This window comes from Ruditapes philippinarum, unplaced genomic scaffold (assembly GCF_026571515.1).
Source record: "Ruditapes philippinarum isolate M1 unplaced genomic scaffold, ASM2657151v2 ctg836_1_1_1_1, whole genome shotgun sequence".
Lineage (NCBI taxonomy): Eukaryota > Metazoa > Mollusca > Bivalvia > Venerida > Veneridae > Ruditapes > Ruditapes philippinarum.
The window spans coordinates 60,541-73,362 of NW_026858646.1; the positions used below are offsets into that span (position 1 = coordinate 60,541).

The window sequence follows — 12,822 nt, forward strand, 5'->3', positions numbered from 1 at the left end:
GATACCTTACTCATCCACTTACTGGCCCATTGCCATCCCATAATACATCTGGTTTTTAAAAATAGGCATATGAAAACTCCTACAACTGTGTCAGTCAGTATTTACAGACTAAAAACAAAGTATTTCAGATACATGAATCACAAAGTGCAATTACTTTAATTTCTGAAATTGTTTCAGCATGATAAAAAATTTCTGAAATTCTTTGAATTAATATTTACAATTATTTGTATCATCAAACTATGTTTAAGACATAAACTTAAATAGTCTTTAATCATTATTTTATGAAGATGCTGACCTTTAACTGTATATTTCAGAAATTAGTTAACCTCTTATCTCTTTAAAAAGAAAGCAAAAATAGCCTATTCCTGAGTTTCAAACAGCTAGATCTATCTCCTTGTTTGCTACATATAAAAGCAAGCCGCTGATATGCGAATATATCCGGTATATATATATTTAGTATAAAAAGTCTACACAATTCAATGAACACTGAACAAATTTTAAAAAAAGTTATCTTGTAAAAATTATGCAAGTTTTTCCCATATAATTTGACAGTTTAAAGAGTCATGAGCAATAATTACAAACTTCTTATATGCATTAATTTAACATTATGGTAATGATGCATCTAGTATCACGTGAAAATCTCTATATACATGTATGAAACAAACCCTACAATGACATCACCTTGACAGAATTAGGTAAAATATATTCTGCGTTCACATGACGTACTTAAAACACAGAAAGACAAACTTCAGCTCTGGTTTACAGGTAAGCTAAAAAGAGACCAAGCAAAACACATTTAATTTTAAATTTGCCCTAAATTTGTGTAATGGTTTAGTCCTGCATTGAATTTGGAGCAGTTCATGTCAGTTATAAGGGGCTATTATATAAGTATCAACAAAATAAAATTGACGTGCATGTTCCAACAGTTACTGTAACTATTAGCCTGGGGTGGTTGTCTCGAAATATTCTTGTATCTTAAAGTTGTGACTAAACTTACGAGATTGCTACGATATAACTAAGATGTCCTTATTTCATTGTCTGGAAGGACACCTTAAAGATCTCGTTTCTCAAATGTAATTTACGACATCGTATATATGCAAAGGTGACTTTGTGTAGTTAACGCATGACCCGGACCTGATGCATTAACTCGACTTTGAAGAGGCTAGAACTACGGTCTACTGTATAGAAACTGAGGGACGGGGGTTCAAGCCCCAGATGAGGCAGATTTTTTTTTGATTTTTTTTTTCTTAGAATATTATTTATATGTCTCTCGTATCACTCTTGGTAAGAAAAAAGTGTTTCATTTTAAATATAAAATTATTATCAGCATTTATTGGCTAAATAATGCCAAATGTATTATCAAATACCTGACATTTTCAAAGTCTAATAAATTAAACACTTGACGATAAAAGTATTTTATATTTGACAAAGACCAACAAATTTACATGTAATTTTTAGAAAATTTGGTCAATCTTTGTAAACAGGCCCTCATTTTGGTAAATTTTAGGGATATTTTGAACAAGGCATTCCAAGTAGGAAAATGGTCAAACAACAATTTAAAATGTGTGGGGTAGGGTAACATTTTTATAAATATGTCAAACATTTTGAGTAGAAACAATAAAAGCATAGCCTGGTTTTGACTTTGATGCATACATATTTTTGCAGTATTTTATATCATAGTTGAAATAAGTTTTAAAAAATGTCCGAGTCAAGAAAATTGAGGACAAATTTTTCTACAAATGAACTTCAGGTACTTGCAAGAGAGGAAACTCAGAGAGCAAATCACTTCTTTTCAGCAATTTTCTGAAATAATCACAAATAAAAAGAAAACAAAAAATGGGTCCAGATAATAGCAAAAGTGAATTCTGTTTCGACCTGCGAAAGAAGCTGCACAGAAGTAAGAAAGAAGTGGAGTGACGTGTGACATTATCATGAACAACAAATAATTTCTTATTAAATCTGTTAAAGTGAAGAAAACAGCAATTTTCAACTGTTTTCAATGGAGCGGTGGTAACCTATGCCCGTAAAAAAAGATGATGTCAGACATTCAACGGCTGCGGAAAAAAGTAATTCAAGTTTATTGTCATCTGATTGCGGTGTTATTTTTAGTTGATATTTGAAGCGAGAAATATGCCAACCAAAAGCAACAATTACTTATTATGTAAACTAACAACTTTACTGAATTAGAACATTAAAAGGTACGTATGCCAAAGGTTCGGCAAAGCTACTTCAGGCATAGTGTGAGTGATGGCCTGTGGGTGATATGGATTTTATTTCACTAATATAACTCAGTTTTCACTTAGGTTAGCATTAAACAGATTGAGGATATTCAAGTTTTTTTCTATAAATACAGGATTTATTTTCATCGAGTGGTATGAAAATAAATATTTCACATTTTTCTCTTTGATATTACAATTTGAAAGATTTACTCTTAAATTTTGTTTATTGGCTGAATTTAGAAAAAGTAGTCCGGCTATACACCAGTGAAAATACAGAAAATATGTTTCACTGTAGTGTAAAATAATTGTTTTCAGTGAAAATACGGAAAATGAAAATATGCAGTTTATTGCATCAATATTTCTCAATATTTCATTTCATTTATAAGTACATAATAAATACAGCATATTTGTTAATTGTGAGCGAAGATGCTATAAATTCCAATAAAATTGCAATGTTTTTTTCAAGTCCATATTCACGAAAGACTAACTAACAGCAATTTTCATTTGTTTTCGATAACACGCGGGAAACAGACTCACGTATAAAGATAACGTCAGACGTTCAACTGCTGCGTGGACTATACATAAAGAAATGTTATTTTAAATTTATAGTCACAATCACGGCGTTATTTTTAACTTTAATTAAACAAAGAAATAACAACATTTGAATCGAGAAATGTGCCATTTAGAACAAAACACTACAATCACTTATTATGGAAATAATAAAAATTAAAATGTTCGCCAAATCAAGTTCAGCAATCTCCTAAGCAGTGATATCCCCTTATCAGTACAATCTGGTCCCAGTGTGAGTGATATACTGTGCAAGATATGGATTTTATTTCAATGATAATATGAGGTTATTAATATGAAGTTGTTGTGTTAAATAATGAATTCTATCCCCTTGTCAAATTTAAGGTCAATAAAACCAGAGTATTGTCAATGACATCTTCATTTCACACCATCAATGTTTTGACAGAACTTGGTTTATTTGCGTACAATATGGATTTTATATGTAGTGTTTGGACTTGCAAAATAAAAATGAGGCTGTCTTGAGTTCAATATGCATTTGATACAGACTCTTTGGACTGTAAAAATGAAAAAGAGGCTTGATTAAGTACAATATTATACATTTGACATGGATTTTCTTTTACTCTTAAAATGAAAATGAGGCTACATTGACAAGATGGAATCCAATTATATTCGTTATCGTAGACTTACGATGTTCTTATGGGGTCAATTTTTTAACCGTATCTTTACTAGATGTTTATGATGATTCTTAAATTACGAACTGTTCGAGACAATCAGAAAAAATGCTACGATAGTCTTACGTCAGTGTTACAGTCATTGTAAGGGATACGAGGCTTTCGAGACATCCACCCTTGGTTTTTACTGATACCAAAGGCCAATTACTTTTTACAATTCCAACAGGATATTATTGGTCAAGTGTAAAAACTACCCTATTCTATTTTACCTTGAGAGCTAAAGGAAACCATCTATTTTTTGTTCCAGAAGAGTGATAATGAAAATAATATGTACTTCATCAACAAACTTTTCAACAACGGTCGAACAACCTATACCATGTTTTTTAATTATGACTTAAAGATATTTTAATAAACAACTGAGTTTATCAAAATTGACATCCTGTATTACTACAATTCATAACTTATAATGCTATATAAAATTATAGTTATATGTATAACCTTCCAGGAGGCAAGAAATATCATATTAAGCATTAGACTACTAAGCCAAAACTTCTAGCTGTATGTGAGTTAAGTAATATAATGATCGCCAGTACTATTTAGTGTTTGAAATTATTTTTCGTCCAATTTAAGTATTTTATTGCAGTATTTCAAAAGAAACGTAACACATTTACTTTGGTATATCGGCAATCTGTTAATCAGTCTAGTAAATCGCTGTTTATAAAAATAATTTAAAACACTAAGCTGGTTAAAATTTATTTATTTAGTATGTATTTACAAAATTGAATTGGTCGCGCAGCTGCAAAAAAAAACCAAAGCAAAGAAAACTAATAAAATGCAAACATGAATTCCTTAACTTGCATCTGAAAATTAATTTATTTAGACTGTACATGAATTTATTAATATAGACTGTTCATTATTTATTTATACAGTACATTAGACTGTACATTATTTTAATTTTGACTTCTATTTTCAGGAACTGGCCATTTTTTTGACAGGAAAATGAATTTCAAAACACAATACAGAACAGACATTAAATTTAAAATAATTTATTAAATAATATCATGGATTTAAAATATGTAATAAAACTAAGTATTAGAAAAAAATACATTCTTAGTTATTTTTGTGTATGATAAACAGAGCAAACATTATACGCAAAATACATGTTTACTACATACGGAAAAAACTAAATATATATTCAAATAGTCACACATTTTTAAAATAAAATTGATATTTAGAAACTGGATTGAATTTGTGTTGTGCAATTATGATTTTCCTAACTTGTTTAATGTTGCGAAAATAATAACTTCTATTTATTAAAGTAAGAAACAAATAATTTCACCTGCTACATGTATATATATACATGTATCTAAAAATGATATGATAATTTGATTTTTTTCTTTTGCTTTGTTTTGTTCAGCTCTTAAAGGTAATTTTCTTGCTAACAGCTCTGTCTGCCTTCAAGGCATTGATTACTTTTGCATATATTCAATTTGTTTTACTTTTGTATGTATTCAATGTGTATGTTTGTACAGAAGCATTTTTGTATTATTTCAATTAACCTTTTGTAACCAAAGAATCTGTTTTTTGAATTATGCTTCAGAGGAAGAAACATTACTTTTACGCTGTCTTCTCTTACAGGAACATACTGGGCCAGTGGCAATAAGAGAGAGGTCTAGTGCAACTTTAATCTGTTACAACTCTCCAGTAGCTGTGCCCCTCTGTATTCCTATATACCCATTTACCAGTTTTTAGTATTTCCTTTGTCACAGTTATTGTTGTTACAACTTCCCCTCTGAATTTTTGTCCCTTATATACCCCTTTATATCTGTTCTTCAATGCCTTTTAATTAATCAACTATATTCTTTAATGTTCTTATGTAAATTCCTTTGATTTTCTGACATGTTAATTATTAACAGTTCATGTAACTGGTATGCCCTTTTTTTATCTGCCATTGTTGCCTCTCCTATTTTTGCTCAGTTCGACTACCAATCAAATTGAAAAATGATTTAATACCACTGGTAGTCTAAATAATTAAACATGTCAAAGATACATGAAGATTATCAATGCATGCATAATGCAAGGTTGTCATAGAGTCTTATAAATTAACACACTACTTCTAACTTGTATATATGATAAAACTAAAAATGCCTTCAAATCAAATGGACTGTCTAATAGAAATCTTTATGACAACCCTGTGATAATATCTGTTCGGTTCGACATAGCAAAATATGTATGCTGAGCCTGTAAAGTGGGCAAAACCATTCAGGCCAAATTAATTGGGCTAAACCACTAAGTCTTGCTGTTCTCAATTATAAAAAGAAACAAAAACAAAAAACCTGTCATCTTTAAAACATACCAATGACAATCATGGAGCTAAATATAGATGGAGAAGAAACTGTGACGTCACACAGTTAAATACAGTATAGGAGGAATTGTGTTCATGCAAGTTATCATATGTCGCGGGATTTTCCGAGATTTGATGCATCCTGGATAAAAGTAGCCAAAATACCGCCATATTTAATTCTCAGATGTACATTGACAAAAAAGGGGAATCATTTTCTTCTTATTACATCGACAAAAAAGGGGAATCATTTTCTTCTTATATAAGAAAACACGCTTTTCCACACAAATATTTCTCCAATGAAAATCCATGTTGGCAATGTAAACAATAATTCACGGATATCACTCAATTTTAACGAGAGGGCAAAAATCAGAGACTAGCAGGAATTCCAGCTTATCACCAAAGCGTGCAAAAGATTGTGAGTCTGAATTTGACTATCGTCTATTCTCAGAGCTTCCTATCCATTGTATATATATTATATATATCTGTGTGACAATCTATATTATAAAACAAAAAAATAATGCAATTATTGGCATCATGACTTAGTAGCCGGTAGTAGGGGAAATCCGTTAAAATACGGACATATGGGTAAATGCGGACATTTGTTCTTTTCTCCTTCGTAACTTTCGTACCACTTACGATATACTCTCTCTTTGTTTAGTCAAGGAATCTTTGGGTTTTATTATGACTCTTCATAAAAGCGGAAATACGTCATTGCAACATAACGTCATCATGCGCATGCCTAAAGTGTATAGGTGTCTACTTCCTTTGTGTGCGCAAGTCTAAGTTTGGAAGCGGGAAAATTCAAACGCCGGTAAATTTCCCGAAACTTGTAATTTTTTGACATGTACCCCTAGTACATTTTAGTCTTGATGTTTTCGCAGGGGTAGAGTGACATGTAAATGGGTCTCTTTTTATATATTATAACACGATAAGGTAGAAAATAAGCAATTTTGTACTGTCCGTATTTTCCCCATGGATATTACATAAGTTAGGGTAAATACGGACAGGAGTTAACAAATTTTTAAATGAAACGAGGCTTTGCATGCAGATTATTTCCAACTTTTTTAAGATACGAAATTTTTCACTAAATGTAGTATTGTTCTGCATTTTAGGAAGAATGAACATTTGTAGAACAAACTCAATTCCTCAAATACTCGGAACAGCAGAAATTACAGGCTTATCAAAACTTTTTCAGATGAAAACAATGGTGGAGAATCACCTATTTTATATGTACGAGAATGAATACCTTTTTGAGCACCCTTCCCTGATTTTACTGTATAATTATTTAGTAGACAAATGTGATAATGATCTGAGTGCCATGAAATTACTGCACGAATACTTTGAAACCACAAAATTTGATCCTGACAGAAGTATAGTGTGGACAGCATCTTACTATGCAAATGAAACAGAAGATTTTCAACTTTCAAAAATCATTGATGAAATAAAAATGAGTTCGATGTAGTTCTAATATAAAAAAGACATTGTAACATATTTCAAAATAAAGATAAAGAAAATACGTTTCAAATATTAAAGATACAAAATGATAAAATATACCCGTTGTTTTATCTTACTCAATATATCAATGTTACTACCAACAACTGTCATCTGTAGTTTAAGTATGATCAAGTTAATATACTTTAATGATGTAGAAATAAAATAGTCTTATGATATTAATAACAAGATTTGATCGTTAAAATGCATTGATGTTTAGCGGTCGACATGGGTAGCAGCTTTTTTATTCCTTTTAAAGCCTGTTCCCGTCCGTCCGTCCCTCTGTCTAAAATATCATAGCTGTAACTATTTCATGAATAATTTTCTTCTTGTTATTCGGTTTAACGTTGCACCATCACACTAAAGGCCTATTTGCGGCTCTCTAGCTTTAATGGTGGAGGAAACCCGTTCTTCCTAATCTATTTCGATCAGTGTCGACACATGTTCTCGTGGCATACACTATCACATGCTTTTTATTCCAGAAATGCCCAAAAAATATGTATATACTAAAAGGGGTAAAACCATGCAGTATAACCAGTCTTCTCTACAAGAAGCAGTTGAGGTTGTACAGTCCGGACAAATGAGCATAAGAAAAGCTAGTGAAGCTTATGCAATTCCTAAGTCAACAATAGCAGATCGAATATCTGGAAAACACGCTTTATCTGTTACGCACGGTCGACCTCCAGCTCTTCCTTCTTATATAGAGGATAAAATAGTAAACAGTGTAAAAGTTGCCTCTCAGTTAGGCATAGGTCTAAGTCGCAAGCAGATCTTGCTTAGAACAAACGTTCTTTGTAAGCGTATAAAGCTCCAGTCTTCATATAAAGACTTTCACGCTGGCAAGGACTGGTGGGAGGGTGTGCGCAAGAGGCATCCCGAACTTGTTATCAGATCCCCTGAGAAGCTTTCATCAGTGCGTTCAAGAATGCTTAATGCTGAGGTAATTGGAAAGTACTTTGACGATCTTGGTCAAATTATCTCTAGTAGTAACCTTGAACCGCATCAAATATGGAATGCGGACGAAACTGGGTTCAATTTCGAGCACTGTCCTGTGAAAGTTGTTGCTGAGAAAGGTACACGCACGGTTGTCAGCAAAACAACCAACCGTTCAACTAACATAACAGCAATGGCATGTGTAAATGCATGTGGTCAGCAAATGCCACCTATGTTAATTGCAAAAGGCAAAACAAAGAGGTCACTACACTCTTTTAACACCACTGCCAGTCCGTCTGGTACTGTTTGGACATATCAGAAGAACGGTTGGATAACTGACGAAATAGGAGAGCAGTGGTTTGATGAGCTTTTTCTCAGAAACTGTGGTCCAGAACGCCCCCAATTATTGATAATCGATGGCCACTCCAGTCATGAATCTTTAGCTATAATTGAAAGGGCTATCGATGAGAATATTATGCTCCTTACTCTACCACCTCATTGCACTCATTACCTCCAGCCTTTAGACAGAACTGTTTTTGGTCCTCTTAAGCGTGCATACAATGAGGCCTGTTCTGCATTTATGCAGGATCATCCATTACATTTAGTAAATAAGTGGACATTCCCTGCATTATTAAAAGAGGCTTGGAGTACAGCTCTTAATGAATCAAACATTATGTCTGGATTTAGAGCCTGTGGCATCGTGCCATTTAACAGAAATGTTATACCCTCAAGTGCCTTCTTGCCAAGTAAACCAACAGACATAAGCCCAACTTTATCTTTACACAATGAATCCCAGACAACAAGTGAGATATGTCCAGTAGATTCGTCCAGTGATTTAGGTTTAAGTTCTGTTCTTGACATCAGTGACCCGTCACAGCTAATGGATTTGATCAACAGTGGAGATGTATTTGTACAAGATCTTGATACATCATTCCCTTACGATGAAGTGTCGTCCATTAACACAAATGTACTTGAAAATAATAACCCACAACCTATCGAATCTGACGAGTCAGTTAGTCAATGCCTTGATGAGTTGTTTACACCAAAAGTAGCAAAAAGCCGTCCACAGTCATCAAGAGTGAAAAAAGTAACAGGACATAAACTTCTAACAAGCATGGAGATTTTGGAAGAGAAAAGGCTTCTACAGACACAAAAGTTGCAAAGGGTACTCAAGACGCAAATGAAACAAAACAGTAAAAGAATTAAGAAAGAACAAAGTAATGAAATAAAATCGGAACTCAAAGAAAACAGAAAGACCAAAAAGGGAAGAAAAACAGTTGTAGAGTTGGTAGAGACTGCCAGTGCATGATGCTACAAACCTATCATAGCTAATGGTAATTTAACTAATACCTACTCGCTCAGCACTTTCTTCATTCCTTTCATGCGTACTACATTAATTACTTAACATTTAGTTCTAAATAGTTTGATAGATTTTTAAGTTAATTAGTTTGTATGCTGTCGTACTTACCTATGCTGTCGTACTAACCTATGCTGTCGTACTTACCTATTGTCTACTTATAATGAATTATTTTCATTCATAAAGTATATATTTAATTATTCCTTTTTTACGTATTTCTGTACTTAAAAATAATCAATACATATGATGTGAATATTAACAACTTCTTAATTACTAACTGAAAAGTATTAATAAAATTGACCAAAATATATAAAAAGCATACTTGATGTATTTCATATATAACATGTTAATTATGCATTCACGTTGTTCTTGCAGGGCATTAAAACGACGAAATGGGCAGGCGGAGATTTCCAGCAAAGTTGATTTTCTCATTTGTACATGTTTAGAATAGACAATAGAGTATCAAAACGCGTGGAATTGACTTTTTTTTAAAAAGACATAAGTGTCCGTACTTCCCCCTTTGAAATATTTATTGTCCGTATTTCCCCGTCTTGTGTCCGTAGTTCTACTCGTGTGTCCGTACTATCCCGGTTTTAAGAGGTAATTTATTTTTGATAACTAGCAATATCTCGGACACATGTCTGCCTTTATGAGATGCTAAATATCCGTGTAAATAGTTTTCCGAACAAATAAGTTTGTGTTGGTATGTCGATCGAAGCTATGCGTTCTGCTCTAAGTTATTGAGCACCAAAGTGCAAAAGTCGTCCGTATTTATCCGGATTTCCCCTATATCTCTATGACTTTACTGTAGTTCCTCTAAAATTTAACAAATTATGTGGGTCAGAATTATGGGACCAAACAATTTATTTTGTTATTTTGTATCGACAATAAATTGATTATAAATGAAGACAGTGTCCTTTTACTTTGAAATAAAGATATGTCATTGCAATAGTATTACATAGTTGTATTGAAAATAAAGCCATTTGCATGTTTCTTTTAGGTAGATCTTTTACATAAAACCTTTCATTTGAATCCGTGTCATGGAATGACTTACCTAGAGCTAAACATCCGACTATCCGAGTACTGCTGCACTTGTCGCTAAATAATGTTTAAATGCATAAATCTTGCATAAAAACAAAATATTTTCTTATTTCTTACTTTAACTTAAAGCTTTCTTATGTAAATAGTAGATATTAAAATTCGATAATTGGCTAAATGTTATGGTTTTAATAATTTGTTGTTATCTCTCGATTTGTTTACAAAAACAACAACCGGAAAGAATAAAAAATTACCAAAAAGACTCGAAAATAGAGCTCATGTTCAGAAAACACCGACAGCTGATATATAATCATGTAGTCAGAAATAAGACTAGCATACAAACTTAAATATAGCTCTGTGGTCATAATTAATAGTTTCATGTAATATAATGTCTTATTAACTTACTGTGCTGACTTGAAATACTATATTAGATTTAAATTCATTGACTTGTGAAAATGTATCCTCATCTATTAACGAGTCACTGACAAGATGTTAGAGTGACATGTATTACTTGATTGACCCATAGGATTTTCGCTAATTTGTCTTGCGAACTGAGCACCTGTTTACTTTAATCATATAATATTTTGTAAACGAGTGATGGATAAGTAATTTTGTTCTTGATGATCAAGGGAGATAATTTTATGATAATTTTACCATTATTGACAAAACAAATGAGACAAACGCCTGTGGGTGTTCCCTGATATCTGTGAGTTACCAAGATGGGCCTAAACATTTAGGTACTTAATTATTTTTATTTTAAATTACAAAGTTTATGAGAACTGAAAAGCCAGGGTCCTTAAAATGTTTCATATGATGGTGAAATATCATTTTGAAACTTGCAATTATGTATTGATATTTCTTGCAACAGACAACAAATGTAGCCAATATATAAAACAAGATCACCAATGTACAGAAAGCTGAATAACCTTTGATTGTGCCCATTTATTGAAACAAAGAAGCAGCGAAGTTAGGAAAGAGGCGTAACTTTGTCAAAATGCAATTAAAAATTGTGCAACTTGGCCTGTTGACCTTGCATAATTATGGCCCATCATAGATATATTTAATAATTTAAGTTTCAAGCACTACCTGTTCTGATTTCAGAGATGCAATTTCTGACAGGGGACAGTAATTTGAGATTTATCTCATGAAAACACAATTTGAAACTAGTTGTCAGCAAGAAAATTTCATTTCTGGGGAATACGATTAGTGAACAATTATCATATGATGAGGTGAATATCCAAACCTATACAGCAAATACGATTTTCACCAAATATAATCAAATTTGAATTCTTCATTTGGCAAGTTTTCAATCTCATTTTTCAAGAAAACAAGCCCGATATCAAAGTGAACAAAAATCGCTGTACTTTACTCAGGTTCAACGTTTCCTTTCCATTTCATTGCAAGTAACTGGTCATAAGAAGGGCTGCAATAGGCCATTAAGGTATTCTTTGAATCCCTCCATTTGCCAGTCCATGATTTAGGTAGGTTTTATAAGCGAGCTTGCCTTTTATGTATGAATGGTAGTTTTTGACACTATATCACTTGCAAAGTTTGATAAAGATCAAGTAATAGCTGTTCAAAAGTTTATTCTTAAATTTGACCTGCTTTCAAGATGACCCATATCTAAACTCACTGAAGGTATAATCATTAATTTGAACATTCTGATTAAATTTGATGAAGTCAAAACTGTGTCTGTATTTATCTGTTCTGATGTGTCATTGGCTTATGATAATAGCTCTCATATGCTACTGCTCAGGCGAGCTAAAAATAACAACAAAGTGAGAGAGATATTTCAACCATTCTTTAATAAATGCAAAAAAAAGTTTAAAAACAATAACACAATATAAATATTTTCTCCATTTGTTAGCTTTCACAACAGTAATTTCAGTTATATTTGTTCAGTTACATGTATAAACCTTTCTACACATCAACTCAGCTGCAGATAATTGACAAATACTATAAGATAAAACAGTATCTCTTCATTAAAGGAACTCCACTGAGGGGTCAAAAAGTCTAAAAAAGTAAAATTTAAATTTCTTACATATATCAGCTGGGGCACTTAAAACAAACATATATTAAAGAAAGTAAAGAAATATACTCAGAAATAAATTGAAAATTGTATTGTTGTGCTATTTATATATCCAGATTTGAATGAAAAGCCTATTTTTGGTCATTTTCCACATTTATTATAATTATTCTGGAGTAAGCAAATGCTCTGAAATTTTAGACACAAGTTATTGG

General features: G+C 32.2%; 2 protein-coding genes across 2 annotated transcripts in view; one reads left to right on the forward strand and one right to left on the reverse strand.

Annotated features, from left to right (window-relative positions):
* The window catches only part of LOC132753828 (4'-phosphopantetheine phosphatase-like), a 57,038-nt gene extending 46,292 nt beyond the window's left edge, over positions 1-10,746 (reverse strand). Inside the window, exon 1 of the mRNA XM_060744364.1 lies at positions 10,598-10,746. The gene's annotated coding sequence lies outside the window, so the exon portion shown is untranslated. The remainder of the gene's footprint in view (positions 1-10,597) is intronic.
* On the forward strand, positions 7,777-9,966 carry LOC132753834 (uncharacterized). The gene is made up of 2 exons (XM_060744372.1): positions 7,777-9,351; positions 9,919-9,966. Exons 1-2 carry the CDS (start codon positions 7,777-7,779, stop codon positions 9,964-9,966), a joined length of 1,623 nt encoding a protein of 540 aa, XP_060600355.1.
* Positions 10,747-12,822: the final 2,076 nt, after the last annotated feature.

Coding starts and splice junctions, on each gene's coding strand:
- LOC132753834 (XM_060744372.1), top strand. CDS start 7,777: ATGCAGTATAACCAGTCTTCTCTACAAGAAGCAGTTGAGGTTGTACAG. Junction 9,352..9,918: donor AGACACAAAAGTTGCAAAGG/GTACTCAAGACG, acceptor TTGTTCTTGCAG/GGCATTAAAACGACGAAATG.